At 36.1% G+C, this 21320-nt stretch overlaps 1 protein-coding gene across 1 annotated transcript; it reads left to right on the top strand.

The window, feature by feature from the left end:
- Positions 1–1753: 1753 nt before the first annotated feature.
- On the top strand, positions 1754–20861 carry MCM3 (Minichromosome maintenance (MCM2/3/5) family protein). Its single transcript, XM_028228477.2, has 16 exons — positions 1754–2047; positions 2160–2275; positions 2395–2603; positions 5026–5156; positions 5235–5473; positions 5574–5810; positions 5951–6105; positions 6186–6394; positions 6513–6678; positions 6761–6963; positions 7103–7162; positions 7251–7343; positions 7623–7807; positions 9313–9381; positions 9461–9602; positions 20529–20861. Exons 1-16 carry the CDS (start codon positions 1982–1984, stop codon positions 20580–20582), a joined length of 2334 nt encoding a protein of 777 aa, XP_028084278.1. The 5' UTR covers positions 1754–1981; the 3' UTR covers positions 20583–20861.
- Positions 20862–21320: the final 459 nt, after the last annotated feature.

Here is a 21320-nt window from a genome sequence, read left to right as displayed (position 1 = left end):
TATTTTGTAAACATATTTAAGAAACTGTACAAAATTGTGTTATTATAAATTTCAAATGAATAATACAATTTGAGAGCTTTAATATGATGATTATGACAGATTTGAGTTAATTTGGATTTGTAAATTTAAAATGAAATGATTCGTGCACTAAAAATCAAAGAGAATTTGTCAGATTTAGACATAATAGTAAAGATATGAATTTAACAAAAGATTATTTAGTGGTTTAGAATCAGCGCATAATAATATTTCTCATCAATTATAAATCATTATATCTCTTATTATTTTTTATGACCTAATATAAAATTGTGAGCCCCCACTCTGCTACCAATTGGCCCTGTTTGGTGTAGCTGTTAAAATAACTTATAGATTATAGTTTAACAGATTATGACTTTAATCAGAAGTTGTTAATCTGTTTGGTGTAGCTGTTGGATTATAGATTTAAGTTGCTTAGTAGTGTTTGTTAAATAAGCTGTGAAATAGCTTTTTCAATTAATTTTTATTTTTTGTTTGTCTACATTTCTCATAAAAAATAATAATAATAATCTATAGTCCATTTGAGTCTTTTTCTATTTTTAAAAAAATAAAAAAATAAAAAAATTTAAGAGTATAAACATAAATTAACATGTCCACAGCAGAAGCTGATAATCAGAAGCAAGGGGTGAGCAGCTTCTCAGAATCAGCTTTTTTGAGTTAAAATAAGCTGTTAGAATCAGAAGCTGTTTGAAATAAGTTTAACCAAACAGTCCAAAATAACTTTTTCAAAACTAAAAGCCATAAGTTGGCTCTGAAAAGCTGAAACAAACACCCCCATTATCCGGGTACCACATGCCCACCAAATAACTTCTCAAATTTGAAATATTTACTAGGATGATTATGATGATTTTTGAAATAATGTAAAATTAGTTATTTAAAATATTTCACAAAAGTTGAAATTTTTTTTTACTTTCTTACTTGACTTTATCTTCAAGCTATTCAACCTACATACGAGAGTATAGGACCCTGTTTGGAATGATTTTCAAATCATGATTCCACCTCTTTATTTGGTCGGATGCTTGTTTATAGTTTCCAAAGTTAATTGTACACTCAATTTTGAAAACTTTATCAAAGGTGGGAAAATTTAGACTAATCGGTCGTCCACCCGGTTAATCGGAACAGTACAAATTTTATTTATTTATTTTATGCAATTGACATATGTTAATTATTATATATTCAAAAAAAATATTTTCCGAAATTTTAAATTTTTTTTATGTATTTTAATAGAATTTTGAGTTGTATGTTTAGTTATGAGTTATAAGTTTTTATATCAAATATCATATATTACATCAAATTTTCCCATTCAGGCATAGTTTGGGAAGACTAAATAAGTGCATTTTTTGACTTTTTATGAAATATGAGTTGAGTTTGGGTTGGGTTTGAAGTGATGTGTTAGAGAGGTGATGTGACTTAAATAAGATGATGTGACTTTTTGACTTTTTATCTTTTTTCAATCATGCCAAACTTGGCCACAATTCAAAAACTCTTTTCAAAACTCTTTCACCAAACAAATTTTCATCACTTAAATCATAATTTCAAAACTCACAAACTCAAAATACAACTTCTACTTTTAAATCATAGTTAGAAAACTCTACCAAACGCAACTTATATTTTTATATAATTTAACTTCAAACTTATTTTGGTTTTTTTTTTTTTAAATTTCATTTCAAACTTGAGTTATTATTATTATTATTATTTTTTTAAAAAAAAAGCCGAAGAAGAAGAACGACAATCGACACTTCCGTTTACAAAAAAAAAAAAAGACAAACTTCCAACCCTGGAACATAGCTTTCCCGCCCAAATCAGAACCCTCTCCCGCCAAAAACTAAAACCTAGATTGAAAAAAGGGGCACAATCACCTCCTCTCCATTCTCTCTCTGCAACTCTCTCTCTCTCTCTCTCTCTCTCTCTCATACACACACAGAGGAACGGAAGCAGAGATCAAGAGATGGACATCAGCGAGGAAATGAGAGCAGCGCACAAGCAAACATTCCGCAAGTTCTTCGATCAAGATGTAACTCTCTCTCTCTCTCTCTCTCTCTCTATCTCATCCTTGTTTCTCTATGTAAACCTTCTCATCTCTCTCTCTCTCTCTCAATCAATCAATCTCTCTGTCTGTAAATCAGGAATGGAAGGACATCTACACACACGAGATCAAAAACATGATGCATCACAAGCGCCGCCGTCTCATCCTCAACATCTCTCATTTCTTCGCTTACGAGGAAGGTCACTTGGCTCGCAGGTCCAATTCTCTTTCTCTCTCTCTCTCTCGCTCGCTCTCTCTATGTTTGATATACTTGTGTGGATTTGATTTGATCTTAATTATCTGTAATTTTTTTGTTTTTTTTGTGAATTTGTTAGGTTGCTTCAAAATCCAGGTGAGTACATGCAAGCCCTAAGCGATGCGGTCACGGAGTTCGCACGCAGCCTCGATCCCAAGTACTTGAAGGAAGGAGAGCAAGTTCTTGTTGGATTCGAAGGGCCTTTCGTGTCGCGTCGCGTTACCCCCAGGGATCTCTTCTCTAGCTTCATCGGTTCCATGATTTGTGTTGAGGGCATTGTCACCAAATGTACTTTCTTTTCCCTCTTTTGCTTTTCATTCCTTATTTTGAAACTGTGCTTCTTGTGCTTGTTTAGGTCTTTGAAATGTTGTGTTTTGGTAATTAAACTTGAAGGTGCATTTACTTTGGGATTAGGGTTGCAAAACGAGCCGAGGTCAAGTTTAGGTTAAAAAATGAGCTATCGAACTCAAAAAAAAAAAAAAAAAAAAATGAAAATTAAATTAATTTGCATGTTAAGAGAAAAAAGAGAAAATTATGAGCAAATATAGAGGAATGCTTATATTAGTAATAATTTTTATCAATCAAACGTGTAAATTGACTCAAACACCAAACATAAATAGTGAAATGAAATATTTATTTGATATATTATTAAAAATAAAAATTTATTCATATTTCTTGTGTTCATGAGCCTTATCAGTCAATTACTAAATGAGCCGACAATTTGGGCTCAAGTTTGTTTATTTAGTAAACTAGCCGAGCTCGAGTTGTTCATAAACAACTTGGTTTGTTTGCAGACCTATTTAGGATTGATGAAGTAAATCCGATTCATTATCTTTATCTTTTCATAGTGATATAACTCCAGGATAGAAAAATTCTATGGTATTGGGGCAAGGTTGTTAAAATCGAGATCCTACGTTGGATCGTTGGAGGTGTTTCTAAGATCGAATCGTAGAATCGGATCGAGGATCGTAAGATCCTACCGAAAAATGCAAGTTACATAATAATTTAATTTAAATAAATATTTCTTGTAAAGTATACACAAAATGAACCTATATTTTATTAAAAAGAAGTGAAGATATTGTGAAAAATATAATACTCCATGTAAAATGTACATATAATATTATGCAATAGAAAACTCGATGGTAAAAGTTCTGTATTTTATCAAAAAAGAAGGTGAAAAAGAAGAAGAATTCTATAACAAAATACTTTACAATGTACAATAATACATAAAAAGTGAAGAAAAAATATTTAACAAAATTAGATATGAAAATAGATTAAGAGCAAAAAAGAGTAGCTTAGTCGAATGATAAGGTTTGTCGTTAGCATTCCTGGTGGAGCGGATTCGAGTCACAAAAATAATTTCTTCAGAAATTGGGATAAAGTTACAATCATCTTACCCTTCTTAGACTCCGCTAAAGCTAAGTTTGTTTTTCCAACTATTTAATTTTCTTAAATTACCGCAATATTTGAATGTTTGTTTCCTAGTTTGTTTTTCTTAGTCTATTTGATTCAATACTACTTAATTTTTATTATTTATTTTGACAACATAAATTGATATTTAGACAACAAATATAAAATTTACAACAAAATATGTCATACAATACAAAACAAAGCTTGTAAATTGGATCGGATAGGATCGGATTCGGATCGGGATTCCACGATCCTATAAGATCCCACTACCAGGATCGAAAGATCCTACCTATAAGGAGTTTTTTACACGATCCGGATCGATTGCACTCAAATGGATCGTAAGATCGTAGGATCGTAAGATCCGGACCGGGATTTTGATAACCATGATGATTAGAAGTTGGAATTATTCAGTATCTATCAGGAATAAACTTGTAGAATTTGCAAGTAATAAAATGGATTCATGTTGAGAAAATGACAATGGTGGCTTGAAGCTTTGTCTTTCTGTGATTATTTTGAGGCAATTTCAGAACTATCTGCATACCGGAGACCAATTTGCAAGGTATAGGGCATTTTTGTCACTTGGTTAAAGATGAGGGATGCATTTTTGAATTTGGGGTCTAATTTGAAATTTCTGGTACAATTTGTTAATGGCTTTTGAATTTTAAATCCTTAGTCCTGACGATGGTTAAATTAGGACCAGATGTCAATAGTTGAGATACCACTGCTAATTTTTCTTATTGAACTCCCTGGCTAAGTTTAATTAATCCTTAACCAAGCTATTTGACAGCATATTTTTTTAACTGTTGCGGAATTTAGGATACAAGGCACGTTGTTGACCAAGAGTGAAGGATTATAAACCATGCTTTGTGATAACTTTTACCAGTAAAATGTCTACGATAGTAGTAGATGCAATCATTGGTGAATAACAGTACCATATTGAGTAGAAGTTAAATTTAATCACATTTTTCAAATTATTTTTTAATTAACTAGAATGTCTTTAGCAGAGATCAATAGTTGAACTCAACAAGGCAGTTATCCCATTGGTAACTTCTTTTACTTCCAATTACAAACAAAGCCAGTAATTTCACATAGAGCAATGCTACTTCCTCGCAATCATGCACCGAAACTGATTTGCATGGTTGGCCATGATTGGTCCCCCTATGTTTTGGCTTTTCATTTTTGTTTCACATATTGAATGATAGCATTTGACATATTAGTAATTGCATTGCCACTAAAAATTACTTACATACCATTTATAATGGTACTAGATATAACCAATCAGCTACTTTTCCATCATCAGGTTCTCTTGTAAGGCCAAAAGTTGTCAGGAGTGTTCACTTCTGCCCTGCAACAAAGGCATTCACTAATCGGGAGTATCGAGATATTACATCCAATATGGGTTTGCCCACAGGGTCCGTGTATCCAACAAGGGTAAGCCATGGCTTTCACTTTTAGTATCTTACATTTTATAGCCGCAGAATGGTGCTTTTAGTACTATTACTTTTCCAGGATGAGACTGGCAATTTGTTGGTGACTGAGTATGGATTGTGCAAGTACAAAGACCATCAAACACTATCAATGCAAGAAGTGCCTGAGAATTCTGCTCCTGGACAGCTTCCACGAACAGTGGATGTCATAGTTGAGGATGACATGGTGGATTCATGCAAGCCTGGAGATCGCGTGGCAATTGTAGGGATATATAAAGCTCTTCCTGGGAAAAGCAAGGGCAGTGTGAATGGGGTGTTCAGGTTCGTTTCGTCACATTAGCTAAAAAGTGCTAATTTCTTGCGAATCTTTATTCATAAAGTTGGGTGGTTAAATAGCTTAATCAAGTATCGCATTTTCTAGGACTGTGCTTATAGCTAACAATGTTGCTCTGCTCAACAAAGAGGCAAATGCGCCAATCTACACTCCAGAAGACATCAGCAACATTAAAAAGGTATCTGAGAGGGATGATACATTTGACCTACTAGCTAATTCACTGGCACCATCAATACACGGGCATGCGTGGATAAAGAAGGCAGTGATTTTATTGATGCTAGGTGGAGCTGAAAAGAATTTGAAAAATGGGACCCATCTACGAGGGTAAGTTGTGCTTTATCCCTCAATGTTATCCTTGATTGAATGAGTTTGTCTCTTTCTGCTGTATTGTTCAGTTCAGCATCTTGCTGCCTTAGCAAAAGATTAGATTTGAGCCCTCGTAATAAAATTTCCCACTTCTTTAGAGACATAAACATGATGATGGTTGGCGATCCTTCTGTTGCAAAGTCTCAACTGTTAAGAGCAATTATGAACATTGCTCCTTTGGCTATATCAACAACTGGTCGGGGTTCCTCAGGCGTTGGCTTGACTGCTGCAGTTACTTCTGATCAAGAAACAGGTAATGCTTTTCTAGGGGATCCTCACATGTTGATACCGTATGGTGATTTTTTAGAATAACAGTACTTTTCTATTGACCAGGAGAAAGAAGGCTTGAAGCTGGTGCAATGGTTCTTGCTGATCGGGGTGTTGTTTGTATTGATGAGTTCGATAAGATGAATGATCAAGATCGCGTTGCTATACATGAAGTCATGGAGCAGCAGACAGTAACAATTGCCAAAGCTGGTATCCATGCATCACTGAATGCTCGATGCAGTGTGGTAGCAGCTGCAAATCCTATATATGGAACTGTAAGTTGTGGTTGCCCCTCATTTGGATGCATTAATACATGTTTCCACATAGAAACCATGTGTACACTCATAACTCTAGCTGGTTGTTTTGGTTTTGGTATTGGATGTATATGCACAGTATGACCGCTCATTAACTCCAACCAAGAATATTGGGCTCCCAGATTCTTTGCTTTCTCGTTTTGATTTACTGTTTATTGTGCTGGATCAAATGGATCCTGATATTGACCGTCGAATTTCGGAGCATGTCTTGCGTATGCACCGGTATCGTTCTGCAATAGATGGAGGTAGGTGTGCTTTGCTATATCAGTTGAAAGTTCTGTGGCATGTCCAATATATTTGAAAATGCTCAAACAACTCAACTTTTAGGTCAGGCAACATTTGATGGGAGCTCAAGATATGGAAGAGAAGAAGAAGCTGATGCAGGCTCCTCTGTTTATGTAAAGTACAACCGAATGCTACATGGGAAGAGAGCAGAACGTGGTCGAAAGCGTGATACCCTCACTATCAAGTTTCTTAAGAAGTATATTCATTATGCAAAACATAGAATTCAGCCAGAGCTGACTGATGAGGTGCTGATGCTTTCTTATATCAGTTGGTAAATGTATTTGTTTTCATGCTGAACTCTTAGCAGACGTTGGACTTGTTCCCTTAATGGACCTTAGTTTTTAGAAATTTTCTAGTGCACTTTTTAACAACATTCATTTACAGGCATCTGATAACATTGCAACTGCATATGCCGAACTCAGAAATGCCAGTTCAAATGCAAAGGTATTAGTTCATAATCAGCTAAGCATATTAGAAAGTGAAGTTCTATGTTTGTTTCTTGACTCAATCATTATGATGTTTTGTCTTTTAGACTGGGGGAGGAACGCTTCCAATAACTGCCAGAACTTTAGAAACCATAATACGGCTCTCTACTGCTCATGCCAAACTGAAGTTGAGCAGACAGGTACGTGATTTTTTTCACTCTATGCATTTTCTCATGATTGTAATGATATCACAGTAATTGGTACCCATGTTGTCAATCTAAGAGTTGTACTTATTAATTTGAGTGTCATCTTTGACCTGATAAGACTTATGACTGAGACTAGAGAGAGCATACAGTCATGGCTTTTGTTGCTATTTACCTTTTGTTTCTTGTTATTGCCATTTCAGTAGTTCTCATGTTCAATTGGTTTTTGATGCCTGTTGACACTGTCTCGTGGGTGCTTATTTTGTCTTTGGGCAGGTTCTAAAGTCTGATGTTGAAGCAGCTCTTAAACTGCTAAACTTTGCGATATATCACAAAGAATTGACTGAAATGGAGGATCGCGAGCAAGAAAGAGAGAAGGAGTTGGAGAGAAAACGCAAAGCTGACCATGATGGTGGCAATGATGGTAGAGCTGGCCATGTTGATACTTCTGTTAGAGGAGGGTGAGTGTGCAATATTTTTCCTTAGCAAATGGCATAATGTGAATAACTTACTAGTGTGTTTCCTTTTTACTGTTTTGTGAGTATACATGGGGCTTCTCATAGACATACCAGTGTGTTTCCTCTTTTTTTTTTGGTTCCATAGTTTTTACATTAAATTTAATTCCTGAATCCTGATGGCAATGGTAGGTAAGGAAAAATTGTAGGCAAGTGTTTTAGTTATTCCTAATGATTGTTTCTTCATCCCTAAGTCAAAGTACGTAGAAGAATTAAATCTCAATCTATTGTAACAGAATCTGTTCAAGCAGATTGGTTTTTATGTTATGTCCAGAAGGAACTACGTTGCATGTCTTTGAAACTAACATACTTTGTTAGCCTCTTCCATATTCTGCTAGTGCTTCAAAAATGTTGAACCTTCATTTGTTTTGATTTCCCCCCTCTTCAATTCTGAAGGCATGTATTACATCTGGAAAAGCAATTTTGGCCTTCGATGAAAGTTTTAGTCCTGAAATGGGATTTTTTGGTTTTGGTTTTGGTTTTTGTTTTGGGGCGGAACAGTACATTGCAAAATGAGCTTAAAGAAATAGGCATGCATATAGGAATTCTACTACTTTACCAGTTGTTCCATAGCTTTATGGGGCCAGTAAAGTTTCGTTGCTGTTTTAGTTATATAAAAAAGCACCCTATTCCCTTCTTGTATTATTTCTCGAATTTTCGCTTGTATGTTTATTGTTTGGCCAATGTTTTCTCATTAAGGATGAATCAATCTCTGGATTTTCATTGCTTGCATATACAAGTATCTAATTCCTTTTAAGGGCTGCTACAATTCTCTATGCTGATCTGATGATTAAAAATCTGAATTATGCACAGGGTGAGATAGTATTCCTAGGGTTCGTTAGAAAATTATAGGCATTGATTGTGGTGCTGTCAGTGAAGCATGACAAGATGTTTCCATTACTACTATTCTAAAAGATGATAATTAATCACTTAGTTGCTTTGTTCACGATGTTGTAATATTTGTAGGACTAGTGTACGACTATCCCAATAGGGCAACAAGTCATTTTAACCGTTTGTGAGTGTCACAGTGTTGTTGTAAAGAAATGGGAAGAGGATCATTCAGTAAAAGTAGTTTATTTATTTTCTTGTCAAACTTGCAGGAAAAGAACCTTACTAACTTCTCCAATAATTGGACAAACTAAGGCTGAATAAATATTTCATATTTTAACATCCCTTTGAGAATAACAGCATAAATTTTTGAAGCTGCATACTGAGAAAATCACTTGGCTAAGGTGATAGTATATAACATATTGACCATTCATTTTGGTTTCTCATGCACTTTTCTTAGTATGAAGTATGAGCGATATTATTATGTATTCAAGCCAGATTAGGCAAACTAAGCTTCTGATTGTTTGGTTCCTTCATAATATACTAGATATTTTCCTTGGGAGATATATATCTAGATTTTATTATATTGTGCTGAAATTTTGTTTTGCTTTCCTACTAAGTAGGACTGAAGCTATGGAAGTAGATGAGCCTCCTCCTGCAGCTCAATCTAGTGTGAATGTATCCTCAGAAAGGTTTGTGATATGAAACTTTTGGATCAGCAATGTATTGTTTGGTCTCAATTGGTAGTCCTGAATGCTTGTTCCCTTGCAGACTAGAAGCATTTAACACTTTATTCGGACAGCATGTGCGGGAACATCACGTGGATCGCATATCTATTCAAGATATTGAAACTACTGTCAACAGCAGGTCAGCTGTACCTTACTCGCGTGCAGAGATCATGTTTCTGTTAGAGGTAATCTCATTATGCTTATGATTTTAGGTGAATTAGTGGATGAATTATGTCTTAAAATGCATAATGATAGTTGTCAAATGAGATGTGTATCGTGAATCAAAACCATAATTTTGTGAATCAAATTGAATTGATAATCGTTTAGACTTCGTAAAAACTATAGAAAATGATGATAAAAGAATGAAATAAACTGAATTTGGCATATGCTATAAAATAATTCTTATACAATGATATGATTACACTATCTAATTAGATGCGGATCCAAATCTCACAATTTATATAATTATTCAACAACCATAATATAATCTTTATTGACATTCAAAAAATAGAACTAGGAACCCTATATAGAGTATAATATGAAGAAAGAATTAAGTGAACTATTTTATTTTGAAACTTGACACACTTTAAAAGGGTGTATGGTTATTGTAATCATTAGGTCTTGTTTGCTTAAGAGAAAGCTAACTTAGGGAATGATAATAATATCACCCCTTTTATATTAATCAATCAAACTGTTACAAAGGAAGAAAGGCACTGGTTAAGGAATTACAATAAAATCTAAATAAGGAAACGCAAATAATAGAATGATTCCGATCATATATTCTAACATAGAATGATTCCAATCATATATTTTAACACTCTCCCTCAAGCTGGTGCAAAGATGTCTCTCATATACTCAGTTTGCCAAGAATGTCATAAAATAGTTTACTCCCAACTCCCTTTGTGAGGATATCTGTTAGTTGTTCACTAGACTTCACAAATGGAGTATATATTGTACCAGTAATGAGCTTCTCTTTGATGAAGTGACGATCTATCTCAACATGTTTTCTCCAGTCATGTTGAACCGGATTGTGAGCTATGTTGATAGCAATCTTATTATCACAATATAGCCGCATGGAGTCTTTCTGGGCAATTCCTAGATCACGCAATAACAACTTGATCTACAAGAGCTTACACACACCTTGTGCCATAGTTCTAAACTCAGCTTCTGCGCTGGACTTGGCAATCACATTCTGTTTCTTACTTCTCCAAGTAACCAAATTGCCTTCAACAAAGGTACAATATCCTGAGGTGGACCTCCTATCAGTCACAAAACTTGCCCAATCCTTGTTCGTATAAGCTTCTACACTAAGATGATCATGATTGGAAAAATAAAGACCTTTTTCAAGAAAAGATTTAAGTATCTCAAAATTCTCATAATTGTCGCAAAGTGTATTTCATGAAGAGCATGCATAAACTAGCTAACCACACTAACGACAATAGCAATATCAGGACGAGAATGAGATAAATAAATGAGCTTACTCACTAGTCTCTGATAAGTCTCTCTATCAACATTTACTTCCCCATTATTATCACAGTTTCTAATTAGGCTCTAGTGGCGTGTCATAAACTCTGCTTCCAAGCATCCTTGTTTCTTTCAATAGGTTAAGGACATGTTTTTTCTGATAGATGAAAATCCCATATTTGGACCTAGCCATTTCAATTCCCAGAAAGTACTTCATGTTTTCCAAGTCTTTGATTTTAAACTCACTTGCCAAATACTTCTTCAACAAAGGGATTTCCTCAACATCATCTCTTGTAAGCATTATGTCATTCACATATACAATGAGAGCTATAGTTTTACCATGAGAGGAATGTTAACAAACAGAGTATGATTAGCTTGATTCTGTTTGAAGTCATATTTTAGCATTGCTTGAGTAAACCTCTCAAACCAAGCCTTAGGGGACTGTTTGAAGCCATATAATGACTTCCGAAATTGTCATACCTTTCCCTTGGTTTGAAGAGTTTCAAAGCTAAAAGGAATGTCCATATACACCTCCTCTTCTAGGTTACCATGTAGGAAAACATTCTTTTATATTAAACCGATGAAGTAGCCAATCTAGATTAGTTGCCAGAGCGAGAAGTATTAGGATTGAATTCATCTTTACAACTGGAGCAAATGTTTTTTGGTAGTCTATTCCATAGGTCTGAGTAAAACCTTTTGCCACAAGTCGAGTCTTATTGCTCAATTGAACCATCTGCCTTGTGTATCACAGTATACACCCATTTGTATCCCACAGTTCGTTTGTTCTTAGATAACTCAGTCAAATCTCAAGTGCCATTTTTATGAAGTGTTTTTATTTCGTCTACAATAGCCACTTTTTACTTAGGAATAGTAAGAGCATCTTGAAAATGATTAGGTGTACTAATAGAGGAAATTTTAGACAAAGGCTTTTTATGAATAAGAATAAAACACAAAGTTAGAAATTGGATGATGAGTGCAAGACTTGATACCCTTTTTTTTTGGCAATGAGTATATCAAGATCAGTAGGCTCAAACTCAGAGGTGGCAATATCAGGAGTTGGAGAGTTACCTGGACCGTCATCAAGAGAAGGAGACGATAGTGATTGATCAGAATTGGTTTCTTATATCTATGTAACTTTTCTTTTTCTTTATCCCTGACATAAACTTGCTCTTTTTTGTTCTTGGCAACATCAGATTCAATATTGCTAGTAAGAGGTACCACTAGAGGCAATACTGAGCTAGGAATGATAAAGCAACATGACTGTCTTCATACCAAGGCTTTCCTTGAAGAGATGACGGGGACATTAGACTGGACAAGTAGGATTAAGACTCAAAGAAGGTGACTTTCATGGACACAAATCATTTACGAGAGGGAGGATGATAACACTTGTACTCTTTTTGAGAATAAGAGTAACTCAAGAACACACGCTTGAGAGAACGAGGTTCCAACTTACCCTGAGAAGGATAATGATTGTGAACAAAACATACATAACCAAAGGTTTTTGGAGGAATGGAAAATAGAGACTGAGAACTTAAGAGAACTTGAAGAGGTGTCTTTTTTTGTAAGACTTGGGTAGGAAGACGGTTAAAGAGATATGTTGCAGTAAGAACAGCCTCGCCCTAATAGGCCTGAGGGTCACTCATAGAAAAACACATACAACGAGCCATATTTAGGAGATGACGATTCTTGCTCTCAGCAATCCCATCCATTTTGTTGAGGGGTGTCAGTACAAGATGTTTGATGGATAATGCCATGAATGGAAAAATATTTGGCCAACCCAGAATCAATGTATTCACCCCCATTATCAGAACGCAAGACTTTGACAACCGTTCTAAATTGGGTACTAATCATCTTCTGGTAGTTTTGAAACATAGAGAAAACCTCACTCTTTTATTTCATGAGATACAACCAAGTGGCACGAGAGCAGTTATCTATAAAAGTAACAAACCATCGATGACCCTTTATTGATAACACACGAGAGGGGTTCTAAATATCAGAATGAATTAAAGAATAAGGAACAAAACTTTTATTATTATTAGGAGCAAAAGAAGCTCGGTGTTGTTTGCCAAGTTGGCAAGACTCGCAATGAGACTTTACTCACAATGAGACTTTATTTTGAAAAAAAAAAACAGAAGGAAATAAATATCTAAGTAATAAAAAAGATGGATGTCTTAGACGGCGATGCCGCAACCATAAATCTTTCGTGGTGGATGGAGACTAGATGGAATGATGAGCCAGTTGGTCTGTCTGATCCAAAATATAGAGACCATTTTTTGTTCTACCACTGCCAATCGTCTTTTTCATGATCAGGTGTTAGAATTTCCCATCTTTACCTTCACCTACTCCACTACACACTCCACTTCACCTACCTCCACTTCGCCACACACTCCACTTCACCTAACCCACTATCACCTCCACTACACCTACTACCACATTTTCTTCTATATATAGATTGTATAGGAATTGTAATTTATCAATCTTGTAATACATCAAGATATCCATCAATAATACAATTTATTCTCTTTCTCTCTCTATCAATATTTCTAACATGGTATCAGAGCAAGGTTAACAACCTACTCATTTTGCTTCACCGGCGGGCGGCAGCCTCGCCTTGGCCGCCCGCCGGACCTCTACCTATTCCATCTCTAAACAGTATTTTCGCTACATATAGATTTCCATCTCTAAACAGTACACTTGCTGCACATGCTCCTCCATTTACTCCCTGACTAAGAAATTCCTTATCAGTGTCCAAATAGCCGCTATGTATGGCTGCTTCTAACTGATCTTCTTCGTCTCTGACAAATTCAAGTGCTTTCACAATGTTCTTTCCCAGATTTTCAGCAACATAATCTGCTACCTTCTCAGAAACTCAACTTCCTTGAAAAGTGTTACCCGAGAAAAGCTGAGGAGACGTGGGGACATCCAATTTTCAGTTGTTGATAACTTGTCTGTTGCTTCTTCACCAGTAAGCCCCATGGATGCATCTGGTTCAAATCTTTCTGGAAAGGATAAACATCCAGAAGCTACTGGAATGGGCTTATTCTCTCCAAATTTGTTGGAATCACTTGGCAAGTCTGGTACACCACCCTTTTTATGCCCAGGATCTCAAGAACCTTCAATGGGCTCATCCCTTTTTTCTCCCTATTATTGTTGGTGCCCTCCTATGGCATCAATTTTTCAATACACAGTAAAACCTCCACAACTGCCTATGTCATTCACTGAATCACTATCTTTACCTCCACTTTCTTCTTTACTACCAGCTACAAGGTCTTCTAGTGTGTTGACACCAATATCACCTCTTAATGTGTCTGATCTCCCCCCTCTGGATTTTCCTACTTTGCTGCCTGAGCCACTGGTCAGGTTGCCACTATCTAGATCAAGTTCACCCCAGATCCTACCATTCACACCTCTAATGTGTGACCCTATTGTTCATATTCCAGTCATTGATGTTTGTTCCTCAGGCCAGTCTATCCCAGTTGGTGGTCTTGCTTACTATGTCACTGCACCATCAAACTTGGCAGACATGGCAGCCAATCCCTTTCATGCTCTCTTCTATTTAGAGTTCATGCTGTCAGCCTGTGCACTGTTCTCAAAAAACTTGGATTGAGGTTTCTGGATCTTCTGCTAAAGATGTGGCCAAGCAACTTAAGGAGCAACAATTTTTCTGTTGATTTTTCTGCATTACCACACCTACCATTCGAGTTTGCACAACACCCATATTTTATTCATCTCAGGGATCAACCCCGATCACATTGTTACACACAAAAAAAAAAAAAAAAAAAAAAAAAAAAAAAAAAAAAAAAAAAAAAACAAACAAACAAACAAACAAACAAAACAACCACATCCACTGGCGGATTTTTTTCTTCTCTACTCTGCAGCCGGTCTCTTCTTCTTGCCTCCGTCCTGGGCGGCCCTTGACGGTGCTGCCTCCGTGTTTCCCACTCCACTGGGCATGATCACTACTCCCTGCTCCTCCACTGCAGCATATGGTGGACCTCCAAATCGGAACATCACGGTGGCCTTCCGCTTCAGCTCCTTATTTTCTGCTTTCAGCACACTTATCTCTGCTCGCGCATCCTTATACATGCGTTGGAGCAGAGCCAGTTGGGCGTTTAAATGCTGCACCTCATTTGTCCTACTCTGCAGCCGGTTTGACAAATTTGTGACCGCCGTCATGGTTTCCACGCATGACTTCAGAGTATATTGATTAGCCTCAATATCAGTTTGCATCGCCATTTTTTGCTCCACCGACCGCATCGGAAAGTTCAATGGAGCAAAACCAGAGGTGTTTGGTTGCGGTTCACTGGCCACCGCACCAGTTATTTCTCTTGTGGGCTCGTTCAGTTCTGGAAAGAGCGTGAGCAGGTTCTGGGTAACTGGACGGGAAGAAGAGGCCATGTTTTTGAGTTGCTAAGTGTTTCAGAGAAGGGTTGGTTTCCGGGTGTTTCAAGCTTTGCAGAGACAAGCTCTCCGAGCGTTCAGAGGTTTCAGACTCGTATGCACAGCTTTCGCCTCAACCTTGTTTTTAAATAGCCAGGGCCAGCCACGCGCATCGCGCGCCTCTTGCCAGCCGACAAACGGGCACGCAAGCCAAGGCGTCCACGTGCCTCGCCATCATGTCCGGCACACCTTTTGATGAATTGGGCACACCTTTTGATGGCACGCCTTTTTATGGATTGGGCACGCTTTTTGATGGCACGCTTTTTGAAAATTGGGCGCACCTTTTGAGGATGCGATTTTTTAAGGGGTCCGACAAGACTCTGTAAACTGTCCCGACATTGATTCCGGTTAGCTCCTTTCTGGGTCCGACAAGACTCTGTAAACTGTCCCGACGTTGATTCCGGTTAGCTTTTACAAGGGTCTGACACGACCATACAGTGTCTCCTATCCTTTTTTATTTTTATGTATTTTCTTGTTTTGTTACTCTCTCCAAACTCAAGTTGGTTAGTTTCTCTCCTCCTTGAGTTTGCGGGGGGCTGTTAGAATTTCCCATCTTTACCTTCACCTACTCCACTACACACTCCACTTCACCTACCTCCACTTCACCACACACTCCACTTCACCTAACCCACTATCACCTCCACTACACCTACTACCACATTTTCTTCTATATATAGATTGTATAGGAATTGTAATTTATCAATCTTGTAATACATCAAGATATCCATCAATAATACAATTTATTCTCTTTCTCTCTCTATCAATATTTCTAACATCAGGTCTTGAAAAAGACAAGAATTAGGGAAAAAAGTTACGTTACAATTCAAATCCCAAGTAAGATGACTTAATGACAATAGATTAATATAAAAATTAGGAACATGTAAAACATAAAGTAGGGAAAGGGTGACATGGATTAAATCTTTCTCGGAGACAGGAAATAGTACCATCAGCAATCCTAACTTTATCCTGACTAGAGGCGGATGTATCTCATATAGCCTGAGAAAAGATTAGAAGATCCAGACATATGATCGGAGGCGCCAGAATTAATAATCCATGGCGAGGCCTTATGGGATAAGAACACACTAGAGGATGAGACTAAGTTACCTGAATAGGCAAACGAAAAAGAAGACGCATCTGGAGGAATTAGAGATTTGCGATCAAGCAGATGGCGCAGACCATCTTCAAACTCAGAAGATGACATATCAGAGACCAGATCAGAAGTCTACATAACCGAAGTTGAATCATGTGTCTCTATAGCACTAGATTGATAAGCACGAGAGTAAGACCTATGTCTTTTCGACTGACTAGAACGACCGCCTCTATGACTCGAGTGATCCCCTCAATTCCTTGATGGAATACCATGAAGCTTTCAACAAGTCTCTTGGGTATGCCTTGATTGGCGAAAGTAATGACAGAATAAAATATCCTTCCCTAAAGGATGAGGATAAAGAAACGATAAACCAGTCCTATCTTTAGAAGGTGCAGAAAGTAATGCTGAACGGTCTGTAGAAGTTGGTGGTAGCATAGCAGAACGATGATTCCTTTCATTTTGGGCATAAGCAAAGGCCTCCTGAAGAGACAAAAAAACATCAATGCCAAGGACAAGATTTCGGATCAGGTCAAACTCCACATTAAGGCCTTTCAGAAACTTGAAGTCCCTCTCCTGTGCAAGAAACTTTTGGTAACCAGCGGAGTCAACGGTGCAGATAGGCTTGTAATCTAGGAGATGGTTGAGGTGTTTCCAACCATTAGTCAAAAAGGTGTAATACTGAAGAGTTGTCTGCTCCCCTTGGATTGAGCGCTCAATAGACCAGCGCAATTCGACTGTCTGAGAAAAATTATCCTTCTGTGAATATGTAGCAGTTACTGCCTCCCAAACATCATGGGCAGTTTCTATGGATAAATAACCTTTACTAATCTTAGGGATTATGGAATGAATGAGTCTCACATAATCAAAGAGTTCATAGACAGGATCAATAATATCTGGTGCTTGAACTCTCATCAACACATTCCATTTTCTTTCTACTCTTCAAAAAAAAGTGCCAGACACTGAGATCATGCGAGGTAATTTTGACCATTAAACACAGATGTGGTGATTTTAAGGCTAGGGTTTAGGTTTTCAAAAATAGTAGTCATAGCTGGACTGAGACTATCCCCTTTAAATGGGTTGGAAGTAGTCAGTCATTTTTACGTTACTATCTTAACCAAAACATAGCACTAATCACAATAATAAGAGGGAATAGAGTGAGCAAGCAATCTCAAACCCAGACTACTATGGGAGCATAACACTTAGATTAATGGGGCCATTTACCACCCCAAATAATAAATAAAAGGGTAAAATGGCGAAACTTTAATCAAAATAACAGTTTGTTTAACTACAATGAAGGCTTGGAGAAGTTGGGTGGTTGTCGGCAGGGCTGTTCATTTAAACCACTTACTTGATGAACCCGCTTGACCCGAATTGACCTGCAATGATATGAATGGTTTCAAGATGATGCACGGTCAGCAATAGTTTTATTCTTTGTGAGTTTTTGAAATCACAGTTGGTAGTGGGTTTGTGATATATTCACTTGTTGGAATTGATTCGACCGAAAGATAGTTGTCTTCGTGTTTGTTGTAGACCACCTTCCTTAACTTTCCAGTGTTTCCTTCTGTTTCTCATTTATCTCATTTTGTCTTTTCCAAAAAGAAAGCTAATTAAACACAGAAGGCTAAGAGTCTTGGTCTCTTATGACATTTTGTGTCTTTTCTTTCTCTTTTCTCTCATCAGCTTGTTGCTTCTGTTAGTTTAAAAAAAAAAAAAAAAATTTGTTGACCCGCTCTCTTTACTTGATTTGTTGCTTCTCTCTCTCTACCCTTGGTCTCTTGTCTCTCTCTAAAGAGTGATATTCCATCTTTTGATTTTCCAGCAATAGTAGTCTCCAGGAAATTGAGGTAACTTTATGTTTGTTTATGGTTTCATGTTTGGATTTATTGTTTTTAAAATCTATTGATTTGATGATGGTTGATTTAGGGTTTGTACTTGTTCTATTTTTTTATGGTTTTATTTAAATATTTCAAAATATTTTGATCTGGTGATGTTTTGATTTAGGATTTTTTGTTTGGGGCAAGGTTTTAAAAAGCGGCCGCAACCGTTACGTAACGGTTTTGACAGTTTCCGCCACCCGTTACGGCCGCTTTTGCAGTGTGATTGAGATTCACAGGTGTCGGCCGTAGCGGTCGTAATGGTGCCGTAACAGCCATAACGGCCTGTTACGCACCGTTGCATAACGGCCTGTTACGCACCGTTACGTAACGGTTCCAAACTGTTTTTTCCGAAAAAACACACAAGAAAACTGAAAATGGGGAAGAGGGATAGAGAGAAGAGGGAAGATAAAGAAAGAAAATGGAGGAGCAAGAGATTGAGAGAGAGAGAAGAGAGAAGATGAAGAACATGTTATTGATTTGTTGAAACTGTAAGATCTATGCTATTCTATTTAGCTATTATCACTAAACCATTTTGTTTGTGTGTGTTTATCTATATATTATTTGAAAATAATAATAATAGTAAGGCCAAGTTTGGCATATGAGAAATAATCCATCTTTTTATCTTTTTATTTTTTTTTTCATCACATCACCTCTCTACTTTTCTGCACATCTTTTCGTAAAAAGACAAAAAGTGTACTTATTTAGGTCATCCCAAACAATCCCTAAGTATGGTCATTATCTATTTGGCTTGGTTAAAATAGGTGTATATATATATATATATATATTTAGCCTCTTATTTATTCTCTTTCTTTTGTCATTGTTAATCTTATATATAATAGTTAGTGATTGATTTTTTGTATAATATAAAGTCATTAATTATTAAAATAAAATGTAAAAAAATCAGTTTATAGTGATTTAAAAATATGAAATATATTGAATCATACTTAAAAATTTACAAAAATTGATCAATATTTATTTTTAACCCAATAAATATGATCATGGAAAAAAAATATGTATATCGGTAAGGTTTTTTCAAATTGTGCGAAAAATAAAAAAATTCACGGTTTCGGTTACCGCAACCGTTATACTATGGCCTTTACACCCCGCAATCGCAACCGCGTCATCTCCACCGTTACGGTGACCGCAACCGCTTTTCAGAACTTTGGTTTGGGGTTTTCAACCCATGTAATCTAACTGCAGCCGATTCGAAAAATTGAATTGATGTTCGGTTGATTTCGATAGATATGTGGTTCAAAAACGGTTTCACCAAATTTGAACCCGATCATGTTCAGTCGGCTGACGGTTCGTGGCCAAACTTGACCCCAACCGGCCCGTGAACAACCCTAGTTGGCGGAGTGGTGATTGGTGGTTGTCAGAAGGGTGATTGGTGGTTGTTGGAGGTATAGTAGTGAGATAGGAGCCTCTGATACAATGTTTGCTTAAAAGGAATGCTAACTTAGGGAATGATAATAATATCACCTCTTTTATATTAATCAATCAAATTGCTATAAAGGATGAAAGACACTGATTAAGGAATTACAATATAATCTAAATACGGAAACACAAATAATACAATGATTTCAATAATATATTCTAACATAGAATGATTCCAATCATATATTCTAACAGGTCTAACTAATCTGACCGATTTAATATTGATCCATATTTGTTTGACCACAATCATAATATATAATTATTGGGTGTAAGTTTTCTTAGGTGACGTTTTTGGGAGGAAAAAAAAGATGAAACTTGTAGGATCTAATGGGATGTATTTTATTAAAAAATTCTTTAATTACTAAAATAACAACAAATTATACATAAGTATTTCATTTCTGAAGCACCAAAAAAAGAGGAGTTATTTTCACACTAAACACTTTTGGAAGTTGTATTATGTGTTTTCACTAAAAAATAAGTAAAGAAAGATCAAAATTTATTAGGCGTAATAGTTTTAAGAATTGTATGAATTGTAAAAAGCAAATGGATTGTGAATTCTGTGATTCATCATAGATTTCATCTCAAAATAGATTCATTTGTAGATTCATATCGACTTTTGATAAATTGCAAATTAAATCATGAATTGTAAGCTTCTAATAACAGACTGCATAACTAGCATTAGAATCTACTTTTTGAGTTTTTACTCTCGAGTGTGGTGTGTTGGTTTTTGAGGTTTTAATTCCAACTTGCTTTACCTTAATCCATCATCAACTAATAACATGATGGTTCTTTCATGTTTTGTGCAGAAACTCGGGGATGATAAAATTATGATACACGAGGATACAGTGTATATTCTTTGAAGAAATTCAAGTGGAGCCATCCTTAATTCAGTGTGTATTCTTGTTATTTTCCGAAGGACTGTTTGGGACTTGGATAGTCATTAATTGAGGAAAAGCAAACATCTATGGTCTGTTTGTCTCCCCGTGGCTGTGTATGCTAGTTATTTGGCACTTCATTTTGCCAGAACGAAATTGAATAGGGATATTGATGGCTGAAGAATTAGATGTTTAATTCAGAAATTGAGACTTTTAAATTATCAGGTATTCTATTTATATAGAAATCAGCCACAAAATTGGATACGACTTTTTATTTAAGTGGGACTTAGATAAAGGTGAAATCCGTCTCTTGTAAGAAAGTTGCGTCTGTTTTTAGATTTTTCTCACGTTAATACTCTTCTTTTGGTGATGTTCCAAAACCATGTCTTAATTTTCAAAATCTACCATATTTTCAACCATGAGCCAAGTGTATATGAAGAATAACATAGTTGATTAAATTTGGTTAGTCAACATTCATTGAGGAAGCATGTTTTTTTGAGTCGATCAATAGGAGATTAATTATAAATGTGAGAATAATTAGATTAAACTGAAAATTTGTATATTTACAAGTTCAATCAATTTAAAGAAACAATCTAGGTTAACTTAGGTAGCGTTGGGTAATGCTACCTAAACATAAATTAAAAAATGTTTGAAAATTTTAAAAAACATAAATTAAAAAATGTTTGTTTAGGTTTAAAATATTTATATTTATTTTTTTATTAT

This window comes from Camellia sinensis, chromosome 11, assembly GCF_055761805.1.
Source record: "Camellia sinensis isolate YWXY chromosome 11, ASM5576180v1, whole genome shotgun sequence".
Lineage (NCBI taxonomy): Eukaryota > Viridiplantae > Streptophyta > Magnoliopsida > Ericales > Theaceae > Camellia > Camellia sinensis.
This window is presented reverse-complemented; position numbering and strand designations above follow the sequence as displayed.